Source organism: Ambystoma mexicanum, chromosome 9 (assembly GCF_040938575.1).
Source record: "Ambystoma mexicanum isolate Mex_15411 chromosome 9, UKY_AmexF1_1, whole genome shotgun sequence".
Taxonomy (NCBI): domain Eukaryota; kingdom Metazoa; phylum Chordata; class Amphibia; order Caudata; family Ambystomatidae; genus Ambystoma; species Ambystoma mexicanum.
Genome location: NC_090931.1, coordinates 1,221,669,751 through 1,221,693,042, shown reverse-complemented (window position 1 = coordinate 1,221,693,042; position 23,292 = coordinate 1,221,669,751). Strand labels below are relative to the sequence as shown.

At 42.6% G+C, this 23,292-nt stretch overlaps 1 protein-coding gene across 4 annotated transcripts in view; it reads right to left on the bottom strand.

Annotated features, from left to right (window-relative positions):
* MAP3K19 (mitogen-activated protein kinase kinase kinase 19) overlaps positions 1-23,292 on the bottom strand; it is a 749,356-nt gene that overhangs the window by 80,230 nt on the left and 645,834 nt on the right. For all 4 annotated transcript variants that reach the window (XM_069616558.1, XM_069616557.1, XM_069616559.1 and 1 more), the window contains exons 6-7: positions 12,522-12,562; positions 924-3,305 (exon numbers count right to left, since the gene is read on the bottom strand). In XM_069616558.1, coding sequence (XP_069472659.1) covers positions 924-3,305; positions 12,522-12,562 — 2,423 coding nt within the window. The remainder of the gene's footprint in view (positions 1-923; positions 3,306-12,521; positions 12,563-23,292) is intronic.

The window sequence follows — 23,292 nt, the reverse complement described above, 5'->3', positions numbered from 1 at the left end:
AAACACCTGTGTGCAGCCTGCAGGACTCAGGTTGGAACATTTACATCTAATGACACACACACAGGAGTTTGTAATGTGGCCTATGGAACAGTGCAGGCAATGTGGCATGTACTGCTTAATGACAGGCTTTGTAGAAGTGATCTGTTGGGATTCATTTTAGTATATAATTACTAGAGAGCAAAATCTGCTCCTTAAAGAACACTTTGGGTTGTGATGTGGTAGGGGATGGTAACGGGATTACTAAATAAAATGCTCCCCACCTGCAGGAAACAGTGGTTTATAGCCCTCCTGCCTACTTTCATAATAAACAGAAGCAGAATCAGCCAACTGTCAATACAATTATAATTATTTTGATAGCTAGCCCAGATTTTGCTGTTTCCTATCACTTCAAATGTTGATTCTTGCTATTACTCAACTCAATGGTACTCACCTGGTTGGATGATTTTCTGAATCCACCGTGTTGGGACATACACCTGAGGCCGGCAGATTATGCACACACCTCAGCAGTGAGTGCTTCTATAGCTGAGCTATGTTGGGCAACAAATATAACTATCTGATTGCTAGATTAGCGAGCCACCGATTTGGTACTTTTTTTAGATTACGGTTATGAGCATTTTCATAGTCTAATTTGGACTTTATGGTGTGATATTGGAGAATATGGTACTTTCACATGATTACCCATTAACACAGAGTTAATAGAACACTGCTGCCGACAGGCCCTTTGTCCAGGCATAGGCGAGTTACTGATTCGTCAATTTGATTCAAATGTTTCCATGCCATTAGTGCTTCTAAGTGGACATTACAAAGTAGAAGGCACAGAGATATTTAATTCCCAAAAAGTGAGCATAGCTGGAAAACAAATATTCTAATATTTTAAATGCTTAAATATTTTTTCAGCATATTATCTCTTTTCATTAAATTACCTCTGTTTCTTCAATGTTGGTTGCGTCTTTGAAATGCTTAATGAAATCACTTTGTCTTTCTGTGACTATATTTTCAGTAATTGTTCTGAGTAAGCTAAAATTATTTCCATCAATTGATAACATTTGTTCTGCCAAACTTGACAGAAGTTTATCAGTTAATTCTTCACAACTTGCATGTTTGACAATTTCTCTGTAGGTCTGAGAAATGGAGTTTACGGAATTTAAAATCTGTTCTTTACTCTGAGTTGACAGCCTTGCTGAATCATATTTTTCTGCCTTGTTTGACAGGCTTTCCTCATTGTCCCCCTCCAAAAGTTCTATGATCTCATTATTTCTCTTAAGAGATGTCAGACGTTCGTAAGCCTCCATATGGCTGTGGCTATCAAACTCAACTTCTGGGGCACTTTCTGGACTGGGTTGCTTATCTTGCCCATTTTGTGGGAAACTTAGATGTGTATGCTCCTGGTTACTAAGTTCTTTGATTTTGCTGTTGTTATCAATAGTCTCATGACTTAGCGGCCCAGAGATTTTCCTCTCACTTGAAATCTGATTTTGAACGGGAGTGTATCTGTTGAATGACATGTTTTCTAAAGTAGACTCTTGAATGGTGGGTAATTGTGAATGCAAGTTTGTTTTATGGTGATTGACAGACTGGGAGCATTCCGACATTGAGTCTCCAACGTCATCAGTCTGACAATAAGCACCACTATGCGAAGGTGTAATTTGCCAGTTTGGACCAGAAATGATGATTTCATTGTGGTTCTCATTGTCACACTCTGCCGAGAGGAAGGGTTTTGGTTTGGGAATTCCACTCTTGGGATTCTCTTTTACGCCCGGTTTATTGCTTTTGGTGCTTGATTTTGCTCGTTTCTGCGTGCTCTTTATTCTTTTGTTCACTTTTGTTACCTCAGGTCTCGAAGATTGGCTCGAAAATATTTTCCTTTGTGGAGAAGAAATCACTGGCAGATGAGATTTGTCTTCATTGTGTGGCACCTCATGGGCATAGGCATATACTGGTGATCCAAACATCTCACAAATCTCTGGCCCTCCACTAGATGACTTGATGTTCACAAACATGTCACTGTATTTCAGATTGTTGAAATGTGTGGCTTGCTGGGATCCTAGCATTGAACGGTGTACAGGTGTGGTTGAGATAACCACATTTTTGCTTTCTAGTGCACTCGCCTCCTGCATTGATTTGTTAGCACTTTTAATAGCCAGCGTCTGTTGCCCCTTCTTTTTGGACTTTGAGGATATCATTGTTTGAACAAACACAGGTGAAAGAAGACCTAAACCTTTTATGGACACATGTTTGCTGATTGCTTGGGCCTTCAAATCCTGCTTTGTAGAACTCAATTTCCAGTTAACATTTTCATGTGAGTTTTTAGCACTTGTTTTTGTCTTTGTTGTGGGTGATTTAACAGTGCGTTTTTTTACCTTCTTTCTTTTGCTGGACTCCTTTTCAGCCAATAGATTGGAGCTGTTATTACTGTGGGCAGGCACGCTACAGCTGATACTACTGCTCCTTGCAAGTCCTTTTTTGGAGGCTTTCAAATGGTTTTCACCAAAAGGTTCATGCTCGGACAGAGTTATATGCACTGTAGGATTCTGCACAGCCTCCTCTATTTGCGTGACATTGTTTTCATTCGTTGTAGACTCCACAAAGCGTAACATTATTTCCAAAGGTTTTCCATCAGAAGAATACATTGTTCCATCAGTGTACACTGTTCCCTTTAGATTATCCTCCAAACTATGGATATTTGTTTCTAGCATTTCATTTCTTTGCACTAAATCTTCGTTTTCCTTTGCAGTGGTAGTGGTACCCATGTTTATGTCATGCAGAATAGCATTATTAAGCACAATGTTAGGAGATATAACCCCATCGATTTCACTGGAAATGACACTTGGCACTTTTAATGTCCGTTTAACTACTTTATCTCCCAAACTATTTTCTTCAATTTGATTTGGCTTGAAGTGAATGGCTCCGCGAATAATGAGAGTTTCTGCGTTATCTATATTTTCAATGGGCTTTAAAAGGTGGTCTTTCCCATCAACCGCATCAAACACGTCTTCATTACAGATCAAAACACCCTCTTGTTCATACTGCGGATCCATAGGTAAAGGTGTTATGCTTCTTGCTGTCCAGGAAGCCTCGGAAACGTTGGAAAGAGATTGTTCAGGTGTATTCATCCACAGCATGTTCTCCTCCTTGTCCGTCGATGCTGATAAACTGGGTAATGGTAGATATTTATTTACTAACTTGTTAGGGACATTTGGTGGATTCATTTTAATATGAAAATCATGTTTTGTATGCATGTTCGAATCCTCCCAAAGAGGCATTCGATTCGATCTTGATGGAGCTGGTTGCACAGGTAAAAAATACTAAAATACAAAAACAGAAATGTTACATGGGTCGGTAAATTATGTACTGATCAAAAGAACTATAATGCAAATTTGTGTCACAGAGAATAGTAATACAAAATTAGTTTCATAACTGTCGATACTGAATTTCAATGATTTACAAACGATTTTGGTAAAATTAATAATGATATACAAGTCATATAGGCAATTGGAATCCGATATGAATTATAAATAATTGTTATTGTAGCATTAATGACTGCAGAGTTAGGCAATAACATGCATTGGCTCTTAACTGACTTATTTATGTGAGCAAGCAATGGCCCTTTCTCCCCTACCTCTATCCTTAAACTGCAGTGTCTTGTACTGGCATGATATTGCCACCCCTCAGTCTACAACTACTCCCACCACCGAATTGCATGCAAGAAACAATCACCATCAATGGCATTGTCAGGGTTAGGGTCTGGCCCTGTCGAGTCGTATACTCAGATTCACGTTGTCAACTAGTTGTGGGCACCAGCTCTGTTTTTAGTCATGTACTCTGGTCGCGTTGACAGGTTTCAGCCCTTCCTCCCACTGGGCTGGACTCTCAGTTGTGGCGGTCTCTAGTTATTCACCCAAATGGCATTGTCAGGCGTAGACCTCTCCCACTGTTCAGGACGCCCGGATTTGGCCTTGCCTACTCTCTTACCCAGGCTGCACGTTTTTTGCATGTGGGCCTCCCTCCAATTGAACAGGATTCTCAGCTCCTGCTGTGGATTTTCAAGGCCTGGTACTCGATTTGAATCGTTGGGAGTGGGCATCACACACACCATGCAGGATTTTCAACTCAAGATGTCCTTTGCCTGTATCCAAATATGCACTTTTGGGGTCGGCCTCTCCCCCACTAGACAGGACTCTAATATCTGGCTGTGCTTAGCCTCTTTACTAACACTGTACCATTAGGTGTAGATCTCTCTCCCACTGTACAGGACTCAAATTCCAGGTGTAGCCCTGTCACGGCTCAATATATGCAGATACTTACCACTTTATGAAAGCCAGGCCCCCCCCTGGTACAGACCCGGAGCAACATTTCAGCCTAAGGTACGTATATCTCACACCACTAGCGTGGACATGGGCCGCAGGCACAGCCAAGCATCCATGCACGATAGAACACACCTACGGCTAAGCACATCCAGTCTAGAGCACACATAGCCCTCCATACTGAAATATCAGACGTACCTCAACACCTCTGCTACTAGCATACAGTGACCACCACCCGAAAGGAACTCGGTATAGCTGGCCTCACATAGACTCTCTCAACAATAGCAAGCTATCTCTAACCCTCACCAGTACCCACCCATGTGTCTGACCTCTCTTGGGCTGCTTAGTCACGCATTGCCAGCCACCCAAGTCCTAGAACGGCAACATGCACACACGCATCTCCTAAACTAAATCCCCTAGAACCTTACAACCACAGTCACCAGGGGCGTTCAACCGAGGAAAAAGCGCATTGAGGCCACACAAGTGGGGAAAGAGCACTATATAAATATACAATACAATACAATCTAATCTACAGACCAAAACAAACCCTGAAATCCAGCATTGACATATGCCTTGAACCAAAGAAAGATTCGAAATTGAAATATGGTTGGCCAGCTCTGGAACTCACTTCTCAAGGAACTATGAACAACACAACACCTGGCCTTCAGGGGACTACTAAAAACTTGGCTCTTTAATTTTCCATCCTAAACATGAAGCACTGTCTAAGAAAAACACAACCTCGATACAATGAGTTACCACCATAAAAAACTCAACAGAACTGGGCAGGCCCAACAAAAGAAAACATAAATCGCAACCCAGTAGGTAAGGAATTTTAAGCCTAAACAAAACAATATAGCCCACAAGGGCACACAGACATTTCTCACCTTCACTACCAGTAAAAATCTCAATTTTCTTACAAGCTCAACGCCAAATAAAACCCACACACATGCCTCTATCACGGCACCAACTTCATATTACAAAGCAAACACATACCCTCTGACAGCCCACACTTTCATTACACACTAAATCTTTAAAACCATGCCACAGACACACAAAACTATCCTATACAGACTTACACACAAAAACTACACCAAACCCATGTCATCTTGAAGCAAACACAACACACAGTGACAGCTTTTTCTGAACTCAAACCACAAACCAAACAGCAAAAGCACTGTTGCGCTCTGCCTGTCTTCCCACTAACTAACCCTTGCCTACCCCTACCCTTTATTTCAGATCTGCCTAAGTGCCTGAAGACCCTGAAAATAGCAGTAGTGTGTAGTATAAATCTCATTAACATAACATAATTCTTTTCACACCCCAGCAATGTACACTGGTGGACCTTGCAACACCACTGGCAAAGGGGGACCTTAGCTATGAGCCTAAACCAAGAGTGTAGCAAGAAAGGCACAACGTATCCCTCATTGGAATGAGCTCTGAAGAAAGTTGTGTGCTTGCTTACCTTGTTGGGTCTTTAACAGGAGCACCTTCAAACCAAAGTTCTTTGATAACCCCAATATGTGGACCACACTGTTCTTCCCCTATTGCCATCAAAGAGCTTATTTCTAGCTCCACTATATTTGGGCTCCCACCCTTTGCAAGATGTTATCTAACACAACAAGAAAGACTCAATCACAAAAAAGCACAGGATGGCCAGTGTGAGAGCTGACATAATGTTCAATTTAACATTTCCTAAATGCAATGCTAGAATTGCACTTTGCGCACCCTAGCAATCCCCCCCCACCACCCGCCACCCCAAGTACAAGAAAAAGGCTTAATACCATTATCTTTTTTGTTTCATTACACTAATCTTCAATTCTATTTTGTAAGCTTTGGGCTGAACCTGTAATCGTCCTCTACTAAATTGTGAACAGTGGACTATGGTAATGTCTCACTACTATTCCAGAACTGCTCAGGCTCATGCCAAATGCCCCCACTGCAGAAGCATGACACCACTATGGCACCTCTCTGTTGGTCATGAAACACACATGAATGGCTTGTCAATGCATGAATCTGATGATAGGATGGCCCCTGGCCCCACGTATAGGACCATGATCTGGGTTTCGCAGCACACAACAGAAGCTCCTGCTTCAGTCTCAAGAAAATACAATAATCACTCCACACCTCCATTCCACAGGGATTTAAGACAATCTGTAGTTGGCTTCCTTTCATGTGCGTGTTACGTTAGCCTGTCTTCTGCTCTGTCATGACGAAAGGGAGCACTCCACTTTTGTTGCTGTTCGTCATGTTACTCCTCATGTCACTTGCTCTATATGGAGCCAAGAGATGGCAGCATGACTGCTGCACACTCTTTGCTAGAGGGTCTCAGTATTTTTGACACAGTCCCTTTCTTAAATCAAGGGGCTTGTATGATCCTAATGCTGGTGATGATGAATTGGTTTGGACAGCTCATGTCAGACCCAGAAGCTGGTCCAGCATCTGGTCCAGCATCCACACTGATCTCTATGCTTGACCAATCAGACTTTGTTGACATGGTGGCACTGCCCTCTGCAGGTTTTCATGTTAGTAACGCCTTTATTTTAATTCATTTACAGCAGTTGTTGGTAATGCATTTTTGCCAAGTGCATCACCTCCCTTACAGTAACTTTTGCCCAAGCCTTTCCCTACAAAGCCTTAGTCTCAGCCTTGAAGGTTATCAGTTATTTGTACCCAAGGAAGGACGCTCTGCCAATTAGGTTGCTGAAAAAACAAGCAAGAGCACACTGTGTGCCACCTGCATTTTCCAGGAACCCGAGACCCCACACTTGGTGGTGCCATCTTTATTTTGGGGAGGAAAAAGGGAACCTCTCCCTGTTGCTGCCCCATATCCTCCCCCTCACCCGCACCACCCAAAGCATGCCGCACCCTTTCCCCACCCCTCTTCCTCCTCCCCATGTACCTGCTGGACCAGAGATTTGTGCTCCGGTCCTGGTGCTGCTTCCTCCGCAGGCACCATGAAAATAGAAAAGGGACTACGTCCCTTTTCCTATGACAGCGACCATCTTGTTTTTTGCTTTTTTCAAGGGAGATTGAGCTCATCCGATATGCACAGAGCCTATCTCCCAAAAAAAGTTAAATAAACTATTCACACCCCGGATCAACCCTGGGGTGCGAATAGTAATCAACCCTGCTCAGTGTGGTTTAAAGGGCTGGTATCTTCCCTGAGCCCTCGCCGAGTCCCTTGCTTCACTTGGGCCTACATAGGCTCAGGCTGGGAGACTGTTACAGGCCCTATACACCTCCCTGAACACGGGTGATTCCTACAATCCTACAACATCCTTCTCCCTCACCATGACCAATGTTCCTGGTCCGACAATATCCTTACCCTCATCTGGTGAGCCCTTAATAATGTGGAAGGACTTGAAGTAAGTCTTCCTAAAATATATGTTGGCAATATATAGACCCTTCTAGCCTAACAATAGAAAATACGCTTTACTTTTTCACTGCCTTGGACTTGAGTGAATGCATGTATTCAAGAGACTACTGAAACAACCTGATAGTGACCCTCAGAATGCTTTGACCGCCTTTGGAATTTGTTCACATAAAATGGAGAAACACTATGCTATAAGAGAGATCAAACCTCTAGGCAAATGTGATTTTTGCAACCCAAAGGCTGAGACGATTAAAGTATTTGTTAAGACCATGAGGTACCAGGCAGTTAAATGTGCATTTGGTCACTGTCAACAGGAAGACACCCAGAGTCAATTTATGATTACACGTGACAACACAAGATTAGATATGAATTATGGAACAAAAAGGACCACGTGTTGGATAAGGTTATTGAAATAGCCAAAGATTGTGAACATATGGAAACATGTATAAGGGAACTTAATTCTGAACCATAGTGACCCCTGGGCATGAACACCACTCGGCTTTGCCAGAACCAAGATGCTGATAAGGGAAGAGTTCTGATGGGCTGACATGGGTAAGCAAGTTGAGAGAGTAATACAGGGGTGTGTTGATTGGTTAAACAGTGACAATGTTTTGGTTAAGCAAACTCCTCCTATGCATATGTTGCTGCCTCTGGCTGTTCCATGTTCCTTTTAATTTTAAGGGGCGTGTGATGTGCATCTGTTAGCATTTGTTGATATATTTTTTAAGTCACCATAGGTCAGGGTATTACCGGAAGCCGGCACTAGAGAGGCCATATGCTTTCTTGAAGGTGTGTTCTGGAGTGAATGGGTACCAAAAAAATGTGTTTCGAATAATGGACCACACTTTGATTCCAAAGAGATGCAGGCCTTCTTGACCATTTTTGGAATTCAGTATCCTGGAACACCCATGTACGACCCGCAGGGTAATGATTGTGTGGAAAGCTTCAATAAATCTTAATGGCTGTGATTCTTATGCATACCAATAGGAGAGTGGATTGGTTTAGGGCAGTCATGGAATGTGTCGTCCAGTACTGGTTGTTTTCTCACATGGTGAGAGGTCGGAATCCCAACAATATGCTCTATCCACCCTGGATATGTTGGTCAGGTGTTAGGGTCTTGGAGGATCAAGTGGAGTTGGATAGGATAAGGAATGTCATGGATAAAGAGAGAGGTTGCTATGATATCCTCAACTCAATCAAGAACAGGTCGTTCCCCCTGTAGGTGAAGTCAGAATTGTATTCCCTCATGATGTGTGCAAGGGGGACGTTAGATGTTCTGATAGGATGGTGGTACAATAAGGTGGTGGTACAGGAAGACTTGGGGTGTGTGGTGTGGCTGCTTGATACAAGGAGACACTGGTCTTTGTGAGACCTGGAGGGAGTAGCAGGGGTGGCTGCAAAAGAACACAACTGAATTTTCCTTCCTGGTGAAAGGGAAGGAGGTAGTATTATGGACGTGGAAGTATGTTGTGTGTAAGCGCTAATCCTCATCCCAACGTGTCTGCATGGTCTCCCTGTCTCTCCCAGGTGGTCAGTTCCTGTTGAATCCCTCCACCCCCAAGTATGTCTATACCCCTGTTTGCACTCCCTGCTACCTCCCTCGTTCCTGCCTTCCCCATAGCTCCCTCCTTCCTCTCCCCCATTGTCCTTGTGTGTCGATCATTCCCTTCTGTCCCTATCTCCCTTCTGTTGCATGCCCTAGAGTTGTGAAGTGAGCTTGCATTAGTGGCATGAGGTGAGGGTGATGGTTGGTTGAGCGGCGGTCCCATGACACTGTCAGCTGCCCATCCACAAGATTACCTGGTATGCTTTAATAAACCAGAAACTCCTGCAACCACACACTTCGTACGTTTCATTACCTTGCACGGCCGTGAACATTTTAAAATTCAGCTGATGGTCTGTACCACCATATGGACAACCGAATTAGCTGTCGCTCCCTCAACATTCCAATCAATGTGCTAATAGATACTACTGTTTCTAGCCATGCACTGCAGAACTCCCCAGTCTTCTCCTCTTGGGAAAAACAAAACATCCAGTCTGCAACCCTGTTGCCAAATTCTTGTGAATGTAAGAAAGGAAGTTACAGCATTGGCACAGTGTGTCAATAAGCAAGAAGAATACACTCTGTGGCAAAAGCTGAACTCGCCATTGCATGTTTAAACCTTCAGGCCATACCGTGATGTTCAGGTGGTGTGTAGCAATACATCAAACCATGTAAAACAGAACAAGGAGTGAGTTATTCTTTGTGTTCCATATTTTAATAATAGATATAAGATGTAGTATGTACGCTTTATGTAATAAAACAGGTCCACAGCCACTTCAGGTGAGTTACAGGTAAGTTACAGGTAAGTTCCTTTATTCCTTCACATCAAGATACAGTTAGATGTCTCATTGGAACCCAATGGCTCCCATCACCCGGGCTTGCATCCCTCCAACTGACTGGGCTAGACCCTCCTCACACAAGCATTCCTTCACTCATACATCAGCACTCTGACCGCACACATTCCATACTTCCATCCAAGCACTATACAAAACTTTGCTAAGGCAAAAGTATTCTGCATTAGTTACTCTTAGTCGATAAACTGATGCAAACTATTCAGTTCAATATGTTTACCACGCAAATTATTTAAACTATGTTTTTTAATAATCTGTTCTATTGAATGTACAACTTCTGTGCCACCGTTGTGTTGTGTTTGTACTCCCCTGTACCTGTTTTGACTGCAGTCACTATCCAGAGACCAGCCAAGGAGAATAGCTGCTGAAAGCCACAGAGCCCACCGGGGCCAACTTCTATTGGATCGCCAAGCCACAGATTTATGTGGCTTCCTGCAAAACACTCAGCCGAGCCAAGGAACCGACTCCACTTTGCCAACAGGCCTTGAGAAAGACCCTGATGGGTCAAAACAAGTGTGGGTTGACCTACTTAAATCACTAATTAAATCCTGTGTATGAAAAACTAGAAAAACTGCATCTTCCTTATCATCAATGCAAGCATTAGGAGGTCCAACCCTTTGGTGATTCATTTGGTACCCTCTTACAATTCGTATTCCCCTTTGTGGGAGAGTTTAAAGTACCTTGTCTTTCCTACCACAATACTGCACCTCATACACTAAAGTACTTACCCTATCATTGGACACTCATCCACCCCCACTGTATCCCTCCTGCCACAGAAAAGAACAAACTATCTGTTTTCATTTACTACTATTCCCACCTCCCTCTTGCCTAATCCCCCTGAAAGGGAGAGTAACATTCCTGGTGTAGCCCTTATCCATCTTCCTTCTACTCCACTGCCTATTCTTACTTCTACCCACTGACCTCTGCATGCCTGAACTGCCATCATTGTTTTCACCATTCAAATAGAGGGGAGTAGCAGTAGCTCTACGCAGTGAGCAGATGGCGAGCGAGGTACCATCATTCTGTTTACTAATGCAGTTCTAATGGTAGTGCAAGAGTTGTGGGCTCTGTGATAGTCTGGACTTTGCTACCTCAGTTCGTAGAGACCGAGAGGTCCTGAAGGTACATCTTCTGCTTTTTCTCAAAAAGACTCGGTGGCAAAGTTGCTTTTCTTTTTGTCTAGTGTGTCTACACACAACAATTTAGGCATTGCTAACATTTGCGAGAATGTCCCATATTTGAGGTTGGGGAATGTTAAGAGATTGTCTCTGGGGGCCGGAGGAGTTCACCCGCTATGTGAAGTCAGCCCCAGAGTGGGCACACAGTGATTCCCCAAAAGCCTGCCCCCCATTCCAAGACTCTATGTGCATAAGCAATATAGCACTGACCAGGCCATATGAATAGTTCTTGCACTTGTTGGGTTCTCCTCACCCTTGCCTTTATTTAAGAGGAAACATCCAGTGTTGTTTGGCCTGTTCTCCATCCCAAATCCCTTTGTGGAACAATAAGATCAAACATATTTTTGACACCATTTTTCCAGTGGGACTCTGCTTCTTCCCACTCAATGTGGCACTTTATTGGGCAGATTTACCAACCCAACCCAAAACGCAACAATATAATCTTGCATTTTCTGTTCACTCATAGTATGCTAATGCTTCAACTGTGATTGGTTTTATATACACTCTCTAAATTATGCATATATTTGTAGTCACTTGTTAACACATCTTATCTCCTGACCCATGAGTGACAGCATTACATCCAGACTGGCCTGTCTGGTCTTTCAAAATGAAATACCATCCATAACTACAGCAGGTTCAACATTCACTGGCTTTGATTGGCTTGAGCTAGTCATCATTTTGCTATCTCTTGCTTTTGCTTACCTGCCTGCCTACCCCAAGAGAGGAAGTCTTTACGTCATTCAGAGAGGTATAACCTAGATTACCTGGTTCCTTCAGCGCCACCAGACTACCAATATTCTGCCCTTTAAGGAAAAACCAAAACAACACATCATCTTACTCCTCTCGCCCTTACTCTTGATATGTGGATTTGTATTGTATGTCATGCTGAATTTCCCCCTTTTGCCTGCATTGCAATAGTAGAAATGAATATTGCCTAATATAATGGTACTCGACATATCGATCTTGGTAGGATTCAGGTCTCAGTTGAAGATGCTGTAATTCAAATAAGTGGTTAAATGTTGCACAACGATTATTATGGCAAAGGTTTAGCTTGGCGAGCCTAACACCAGCTATATAAATATGCTAATCACACTAACATGACATGCCCAATGTATCTGACATTTTTATAATTTTTCCTTAGACATTGGGTTTCATTGCACTGAACTAAAGCTCGTTTTAGGTGCAATAAGGTGATTAGCAGACATACTTGCTGTTGATGATATTTTACACTCTGTGTTCTCACATTTATAAATGCATGCTCACAAAACTCACCTCTGATTTCTTGATGGTCATTATACCAGCTCTCTTTGACCCTTTAAAAAGGAATGCATAAAATATACTTGTGTTAATCATCCAAGGAAAATAATGAAGTATGCATACAAACGTTTCCAGGTCCATGGCATTTATACAAAATATGATTCTATAAGGAGTCGCTGTTTCACCTAAATTGCTGGATATTCACAAGTCTTCAATTCATTTTACAACTATATATCACTGTTTAAAGAAATGTGTGGATCAATGCTTTTGGAAAGTCAAGAGTCACTGAAACTAAATAAGTGACATTTTAATTCATTAGATTTTCACAAAGCTTCTGATTCATAAATGATACCAAGGTACTAAAAAGGGGCTATAAGTGCTACAATATGTAGGGAAATAGGAAAGCTAGTCTTTACAAATAAATGCATAGGTGCGAACAGTGATGTACACCCTTAGCTCAATTAGAGTAAGACTTGCCTGATTACAACTGTGGTGCTTACTAATATGCAGAATAGCAGCAGATTGACCATAGGAAAACCATATGGATGATTCACAAAGAACCCTTTTAACAAAGTGTAAGTTACTCCAGTCGCAAGCATGGTCGCTACTGTCAAAAATCTGTGTAAGTTCTATTCAAATCACATTAAAAGCACATTTACATCCACGGTTCAAGGTAAGTCATGGTCTAACGGGATCCAGAGTAAGTTACTCCATGCCAGACAGGACAACATCGAGAATTCTACAAATACATTTTATAAACTGTGTGATGAATCGGACGATGTATTCACTTCTTTCCCAGGTAGCATCTTCCTATGTGACCAGGGGACGGCAGCCACTACCTGATCCTGACCCTGGGGGCAGCTAAATAAAGGAGGAGCACATGCGGGGCGACCCTCGAAGAGGATGATATGGGATTGTTAGAGGAAGTCACCTACCCCCTTCCCTATTAGGGATGTTCCCTCTATTCCTCATGCTCTAATGGCATATTGTAACTCTCTCCCTCAAACCCTTGCCAGGTCAACTTCAAATATTCCCCAACATCAGACAGGGAATAATATGTAAACAACTGAGACGAGGAAGAACCAGGGAGCAGTAATGGCTACTCCCAGTGAGATCTAGGGGCTGAATCATGGAATTTGTGCGCCGAAAAACGGGGATTTGTGCGCCATTCTGCCCGCAAATCCCCATTTGTTAAACAGGGATTTGCGGGCAGAATGGCACACTAATCCCCATTTTTCGGTGCACAAATTCCATGAATCAGCCCCCTAATATCAGCTTTCTGAACATCACATTAGAAACACCATGACAACAACTGAGATGAGAAAGAGGAATGGAGCAATGAAAATGGCTAAGACTGGTAAGCCAACGCCGCTGTCTAATCTTTGGAGACTGCTCAAACCTGCCAGGAAGTTTGAACCCCCCACAGCGGCTTGACGTGGAGGAAAGGGAAAGGTGCAGATGCTGAGTGATACTACAAGGTGAGCAGACTCCGGTCAAAACACTGAGAGACAGCACGCTGGGAGACAGCACGCTGGGGGAAGCGGTGCAGAGACAAGACCCAATGGCATAAGGAGAAAACGAATGGCAGAGGGCCCGCCGCCGCAGAGTAAGAGGCAGCAGGAAACATGTACAGTGGAACAGGACACAGCAGCTAACGGGATGCACACTGAGCCAACAAACTGAACCGAGAAGAAGTGAAGCGGTGCAAGGGACATTTAAAGCACCTGGTAAGCCCTGTGAATTAAATGTTGGAAGGAAAGTGAAAGCGAATCTCGTAGAAGACCCATGCCCTTGAGATTGTGAATTGTCATGTAGATGGAAAACCTGGCAAGAGAATACACCAGGTAATCTGTGAGTCTGGAACCGACATAGAGATTGGAGTACAGTGGAAGAGAACCTCAAGAAAGACCCATGCCCTTGAGATTGTGAGCTGTTATGAAAGTGGAAAGAAACCTGGCATGGGAGTATGACAGGCAACCTGCGATTCTGGAACCCACGCCCAAAATTACAATACTGTGGAAAGAGAAATCCTTCTTCTTAACTTTATTTTGGCGTGAGGCATAAACGTTTACACAAAAAGAAAACATCCAGCACAACAAATATCAAACATTACAAATACACTTTCTAAGAATATTCAGCCAGATCAAGAATGACATTAGATGGACAAGATGAGACTCCATTATGGCACACATATAACTACATTTGTGACAGAACTAAAGTACAGTTCAGGAAGGTCATAGTTATGGCATGTTGCTATTAGTGAACTGGAAGCCCTGAAGATCTGGGCCAGGAAATATCACATTAGGGCCTATTCCTCATCAGAGTAACATTTGCTCCTGACATCACAGATCTCTGTGAACAAAGTTTGCAGGACTGCTGGCTAAGTTCAATTAAAGTATTTCACGGAGGTTGACACCTATTGCTGAATTTGATCAGACTCTTGGCCATGCTCGGGTCATCAAATGCATTACTATCATGGCAATGGATCCTAGAACAACACAAGATTTTCTCCCGTTTAATGAATGAGAAATCCAAGCAGGACATATGCCCGTGGGAATTTTGGAGCTGACTTGAAAATAAAGAGGAATCTGGGGAAGAGAGCCATTCCCCAGAACTCTGAATACTCCAAGAGGAGGAATTTATCCTCTTGGGGTACAAGGAACCTGGTTATTTTTCGTTTGAACTTTCGAATATAGGTAAAAAGGAGGCTGGGGAAGGAAGCCATTCTCTGGAACTGTGAAATATTGATTTTGAACATTTACAGTACTTTGAGAAACCGAGACAATATCCTTTGCACCTTAGAATTAGTTTAGAGTGTGATGGCCAGAATAGGATTTTAGGACACAGGACGTACTTTATTTTGAACATCTTGACAAACGCCAGACCCCTAAGTTTTTGGTTGAGGTAAGGAAAAACCTCCTTTCGATTTGAATAAAGGTGTACAACAAATAACCATCAGTCCATTGGGTCCGCGTCTCATTCCTGGCTCCTCACAACTGTCTTTCTCCTACTCCAAAATATTTTTCTTACTCGCTATTCCTTTTTTCTCAACACATTCTTCACATTTACACACACTTCCATCCACTGTCACACATTATATGGAAGGAACGCTTTCACCTTGAACTTAGGTGCACTCACAAAAGTTGCTAAAACCACTTTGAATTTTTGTAAATCCACATGAAGTTACATTTTTGTTGGAGTGTGTAATTAAGTCCCATGTTGGAGGCTGGGTAATGGAACAGGGATTTCGGTCATACATGCATGGCTGCAGACTGTAAGTGTTCACGAGAGCCTATGTGAGGCAAAAAAATCTCTCACTTACCCAACACAAGTCACAAGGAGCTCCAGAATGTGCATGATGGTAGACCAAATAGAAAAAGTCTCAGATGGCAGATTGCCACACGGGCACACCTGCCAAATAACAACTGCTTGGAAGTTTATAGTTGAATGAATAGAGTAAATATCCAGAAATGAAGAAACAAAATTGTAGGTAAAGGTATATAGGTATGTTTATTTATGAAAAGATACATAATTAACAGCCAGGATTAGTAATGAGAACATTATTACAAGTACAATAATAGTTAAAGTAAAATGTGAGTTGTTGTAGAAAAATAGCACACACATAAAGAATGTGTATTCTCAAAATAAACCTGACCGATTACTTAAAAAAGACATCCTTCCTTTGTTAAAACATTGCTTTAAAAAATTCAACCAGGGATATAATTTGAAGTGGGCTTGCAGCCGCAATATGTATTTAGGCATTACCCTTGTAAAATAAGTAGACAAGCTCCTCTCTGTTAATGTTATTGATAATATGCATAATATCAAGGATGGCATTATAAGATGGAACCATCACCCTCTAACACTCTGGAGTAAAGTCAGTATGATAAAAGGATAATTGTACAGAAGTTGCTGCATGCATTTGGTGTGCATTATTTTCCCCCTTGTCATGAATAAGTCTATTTTTGCAGTAGAAATAAGTCTTGAACCCCCTACATTCTGCATTTGACCAGCAAGAGGTATACAGAATACCTAGGTGGTTAGAATGACATACAACATGTGATACGCAGAGTATTCATTTTCACATTAATAGTTTGGCAAGGCCCATTTTTAAATGAAGGTTTAATACAGTTACTGCTTACATGCAGATTCATTGAGTTAATGCATTCACTACAAATATATATAGCTTTACTATAGCGCTTAAAACGAGATTATCCTATTTAGGATTTAGGCATGAGCATAGTAAACCAAAAAAGTTATGGTTATAATACAGTGCATGCGTAATTTAAGTCAGGAAAGTTCTGTACCTCAACTGGAAAACAATTAGAACAAGGTCAGAAATATGAATCATTGTTCAGTAAATTGGACAGATAAAGCCCACTGAGATAGAGGGGTATTTTGTATTGAGTGTAGCTAAATGAAAGGAGTTAATTAACACAGGCTGCAGCAGCCTGAACCACACATTACAGCTGTGTCCGGTGAGCTAATGTATATTTTCTTTAAAACATAGCAACTTGCATTTTAAGATTAGATTAAGTAGACATCTAAAATGTATATAAATCACCATAAAATATTGCCCGGAGTAGGCTCATACAACGCAATCTGCATATATTTAATTACCAGGTCCACTAAATCAGTGCAGAGAATGACGTTGAGCAGTTTTTGGGAGCATGCGTTCAGGTTTAACCTCTCAGTTAAATTATGTCTGAACATTGTATCAGGAACTGATTTTGAAGAAACTATTTGTTCAGTTGAAGGAACACAGCACTCTTCATCAAATTATATACAACAAACATACATAGTTTAGAATTAACTGAAGTACTTAGCAGTATATCTTCAAATACTAGTGCATGATGGTTTTAGTAAAAAATGGATTGAGATATTTATTGAAGGGACACACCATTAGATGCGTTATTTTATTATGATGGTTGAAGAACACCTTCAAAGCTGTTTTTAATAAATAAGTTTAAAATATAACCACTTGATAGCCTTTCAATCTTTCAGGAAAAATAGTCTGCAGTAAAATGGATATTTTTTGTTATAAATAGATGTACACATATAAAAAATATTCCTGAACAGGCTGTTTTATTTCCAGCAGAAGAGCCTAGAAAAATGGCATAAGAGAAAGGAAGTATAAAATCACAATTGCATGATCAATTGCATGACTGATTCATGAAAGACAGCTGGATTAGCAACATTATACAATCAATCCTTGATGTACCTTTCTCTTAGCAACATTATGCAATCAATCCTTGATGTACCTTTCTCTTAGCAAAACTCTCAGATAGTCAGACGGGCTTGATTAATTAACAGGAACACCTTGTGAAAATGCTGTGGCGCTTCAAAGCCGCAGCACAGAGATCCTGTATTTGGCGCCAACTTGCGAGACCAGATTGCATTATACTTTGAGAACAATGTGGGTATGGTAGAATCCATAGCCACAATATGGCAGGCATTTAAAGCATATTTACAGGGTGTAATCCTATCTACTGAATTCAGGGTTTTAAGAATTATTAGGGCAGAACTGAAGTGGCATGAGGCCACATTGTCTGGCCTCCAGCAGGCATATGCTAAGCTTCGCAACCCCTAAACTCAGGCATGACATGAAGGTATGCCTAGATGCGTTTAGGGAGGCAGCTGACAGAGAGCTGAAATACCTGGATAGACCTATGGTGGTGAGATGCTACGGGGAAGCAGATAGGTCCAACAGCAAAAGGGAGGAACAAACATATACCTTGTGTTGTGGGAACAGGCGCAACCCAGCACACACAGACAAGGACATACATGCAGTTTTTCACAAATTCTATACAGACTTGTACTCATCCGTGGCTCTAGACATGCATAAGGCTTTTGACAAGGTTTCCTGGTTCTTTTTATACCCGGTATTGCTCAACTATGGCTTTGGCCCTAATTTTGTCTTGTGGATCCGCCTGTTGTACTGACAGCCATATGCCAGGGTGTGCATGAATGGTACTTACTCCCCAAATCTTAAACTGGAGGGTGGAACAAGACAAGGATGTCCCATGTCGCCCTTGATTTTTGCCTTGGTGATTGAGCCTCTGGCTGATCTTATCTGAGAGTGGTTCGGGAGGGTGGGCTTGCAACTGGGGGAGGACCCGAGATAATCTCCTTGTATGCCAATGACATACTGCTCTATTGTGGAGACCCTCAAATTCGCTTGCCTAGAATATTGGCACTCAGGGATACGACTTAACTTCACTAAATCAGAAATATTCCCTCTAACAGAGAACACGCATCAGATAGACACAGAAACCGGACTCAACTGGGCACCATCTGACTTTTGGTATTTGAGGATGAGGGTGGCTCGCACGGGGAGCTACTTAACTAGTCTCAGAATTAAAATGCAGAGGTGGGGTTGCATTCTGCTTTCATTGGATGGGAAACTAGCCCTGATCAAAATGTTGTCTTGCCTAAGCTTTTGTACCACTTTCAGAACATACCTATTTGGCAATGGCGCTCATTCTTCACCAAGCTCTTAGGCATGTGCTCGACCTTTATATGGGCAAGAGGGATCAGTATGTATGAGGTGGGAGCGATTAGCCCAGCCAGTCGGGAGCGGAGGCTTGGGGGCACCTGATTTCGAGCTGTACTATTTGATGGCTCAGGCACACTATGCTATGAATTGGGTCATGGACGATTTGGAGCTACCTCATGCTCGACTAGAAAAGCATCCGGTGAAACCTTTCCCACCGATACTACTCCTGGCAGGAAGCATATACAGAAGATCTGGTGGGGGCGACATGGAAGGCTTGGAATAGTCTGTATGCAAAGACAAACACACAGGCCCGTATGACTGGAACTTGCCGTTATGGGGGATGTTGGTGGTGAAACCCACCATGGACAAATCACTTGAGAGGGCGTGGAAAAGAGCTGGGATTCAAACACTCGGGGACCTGTATGTTGTGGGCAAGTTCGTAGACTGGGAGACTATAAGTCCACATATTGGGGACATGCCTCTACAGAAACTCCAGTACCTGCGTATCAGAATAGCAGTGACAGCGCGGTGAATGGAGTTCCCATCAGAAGCAGTCTAACATGCTTGTTTAAGATATATACCCGCATCTGGGGGGGGCAAGACAAATATCTCAACCGTATCTAAGTTAGCACAAACAATGATACCTTGTAAGGGCCCTGATATCAGAACACGGTGGACAACAGACTTGGGGGTCGCGATCCCTGAAGCACTATGCAAGCTTAAATGCCAACTGACAAGGAGAGTGTCTATGAACTCGAGACACTGGCTTATACAATTTAAGATTATAAATAGATTACACTACACTCCAGCCAAGGTGTCCAAGTTCAGCCGCCAGGGCGCAGGGGAATGCCTGCGTTGTAACAGCTCAGCAGCCAACCTGATGCACATGATATGAGACTGCCCCGGGTTTAGGGACTATTGGGAGAAGGTTACCTTGGATGCAATATTGGGGCAACAATTACAATTTACACATGTGCAATGTATTTTGGGGTACACTGAGAAAATGGGTGAAACACACTGTACACTGTTAAACCTATGTTAGAGATCTATTCCGCAACGGTGGACACGGAAATGTCCCCCCATGTGGACAGATTGGCTCCATGAAGTAATGTGGTGCCACCTCCCTTCATTGAGGCAGACTTGGAGTATGTACCCGCACCGTTGTGGACTACCAATCCACATGACGTTGGGCTTCTAAAAGAAGTGACCCCAGTACACATCACACTGAAGGCTGGAGCAGTATTACCCCAAGTGAAACAGTACCCACTATCAAGAGAGTCGGGAAGGACACAATACAGGCCCTACGCAAACAAGGAATAATAGTGCCATCTGTGATCTACCCTGTCAAAAAGGCCATGGGGCAATTGGAGAATGAACCAGGATGTATTCCCCTTAAATGATATGGTACAGAAAGAATTTCCTGTGGTTCCAAACCCGGCCACCATTTTGTGTAGTATCCCCAAAGAAGCAACCCACTTCACGGTCGTAGATTTAAAGAATGCCTTCTTTTCAATACCCTTGCACCCTGACTCACAGTACCTCATCACCTTTACCCATGGCGGGAAGCGCTACGAACACACTTATTTGTCCCAGGTTTACTGTGAAAGCCCAAGTATCTTTAACAGAATGGGGTGATATTACCCAATGGAACCTGCGGGGGGACCTCTGCAACCCCCATATTTTTTTAAAGGGAGCAGGGACAAGGGAGAGGGGGACACCCCTGAAACCTCTGCTCCCATTTACCCTATAAATTATCCCCATAAATAATGTCACCTATGCCGTTTCCCAGCGACTATATGTATGGCGACATTATTTATAGGGATAATATTACCCGATACTTAAGAAAGTTACTGAAATAGAAGCAGATCATGCCATTCCTCGAATGCTCCCTATTCCCTAAGGAGAAGAAGTAGACTGCTTATAACATACCATCATTGTCCCACCCCCTGACCCTGAAAATGAATAAGTATGGGTTGATCTAGTAGGAGATGGGGATGTACTTATATGTGCTATCAGGAGAAACTTTGCGGTCAGTATACAGGGCCTGGATGCCAATAAAGGGAAGTCCACCGTATGAGGCCGCAGTGAGAAGGGAGAAGGAATGCATGCATACGGGTAGATTATTACTGTAAAAGTAAGGAAAGGGGGGTTATTGGCAAGGAAATTAACAAATCCCACCCCACTAGGTGCTTTAGGTTGAGGCAAATCCTGTGAGGAAACCTGTGATGTGCGAGTGGGGAGGCAGGTGTACTAAGAGATCCAACATGGACATAACATTATGCAAATTGTAGAAGTTTAGACTTAGTGTGCGCATATAAACAGACACCATTTTGGAGCTATGGCAGAAACATAGTGCCTGCATGTCAGCACGTTAGACACAGGCCGCATATCTGATGAAGAAACCTGAATAGGCTCAAACACCGATGAGAGAGAGGCCTGTGCTGTTCATTTCCACAGAAACCCTCCTTTGTTCTAAACCTGTTGCCAATATGTTTATCCCGAGAAAGAATGTGTCCTGCAAGGCCATGAGACGGTGCTAGGCGCCTCGCTGAATGTGTTATCACAACCAGACCAGAGCAGGCCTCCGACTCACACCCAGCCAACTACAAGCTATAGCCCCTACAACTGTCCAAGTTTCAAGACCCCTGAATTCCAAGTTACCATCTGACCCCAGGCCACCGACCATAAACCAGGCAACCATAAAAGATCTAAAAGAATGGTCATCCTAGCTCTACTTTACAATGGCATGATTTGTAATGTGAAGGTGGGAAGGATAAATTATAGTTCAAAAGCGAGGGTGGAAGCCTTGAATGCCGGATGACGCAACTGGGCTGAGTGAAATGTGTGCAGTTCACAGTGACCTCAAGCCTCCCCCTGTACCAGTCCATGATCATTCCAAGTGCCCTGTGTAGTAGTAGAGTAGCACTGTTAGAATAGTCCATTTAATTGTCTCTTCAACCTTGGTTCCCTGGAGACGATGAACCCAGCTGACTCCAGGTGATGGAAGGCAGAAGGTCGGACAGGGCTGGGACCAATGGCCTGGAATCCCCTATGGAGTAGGCTGACTATGCATAGGGCCGCACCAACCAGCTGTGTAGGCTTTTACTGTATATCAATGATGCTGTGCCCCCTTTTAAGCTCTTGCTTGCACCGTTCTTGCTCAGAACGTTCCTGAGCAGCAGTTATTTGCTGACACACTTATTTTTGTATAATTAAAAATTGTTATCCCTGCAAGAATCTCTTGTCCTTTTTCCCTACTGGGGTGTATTTATTCTGGTGTGAGCCTTTAGGGGCATTCCTTCACATGTGATACGATGCCCTCCTCACATCCCTCTGATAATAACAAGGTTGCCTGAGTGAGCAGCACATTCTACATGTTGGATTGGTTTCCCGAAGACCGAGTATCAGTGTGACACAAGTCGAGCACAAAAGGACCCAGACTGCGTGACACTGTGTGTCCGCTGACATAGCAGCACCTTTTACACGTTGGATTGGTTTCCGGAGAACTGAGTATCAGTGTGACCCGATTAATAAGCTGTGGTGGATGGCAAAATATGTAAATGATGTTGTATACAGTTTGATTTTTGAAAAATTGAAACAAAATAATTTCCTAAAAATCTGTGTGCTGTATACATTAACAAATTAAACTTGTTCTGGGTGTCATTGTGGATTAAATGTAGGTCCAACAAAAATGAATGCTTCCTTCCAATGTTAAGTGTTGCTGGTTGTGTACCACAATGATGTTTTATCTATAAGATCTACCCAACTTCATAATTGCACTGATACCTTTATCAGCTGAGCTGCTAGAATGACACATTGGCACTTTGCTACAGTCATATATCAAAAGGTTAGCCACCTTAATTTTCAAGCATGATTGATTTGAAGATGGAGATGCATGCAGTGTCAGTGTGCTACTACTCCTCCATATTTACTCTGTATTTTCCACAGTTATCCATCCCCGCCCTTATCTGGCTACTATCAGGGACATTAAACTAGTCTGCATTCATTGTTTTCTCACAGGTCGTCTTCATTCGGAACCAAAATAACCTTTGAATACTCATAAAAAGTAGTTCAATTGCAAGTCCATGAAAGAACAGCATTGCCTCTCGCGTTCAATCTCTGTTTACAATCTTTTTCATCTTTTGTAAATTCATTGGGCATTACTAGGGAATGTATATCTACAAAAATATTGACAACACCCTGATCCATTTCCAGTTTGGAGATAGGTATTTTTGATCAAATGAAATAATATGATTAGGCCTTACTAAGATCAAACCCTGTGTCTGTTGG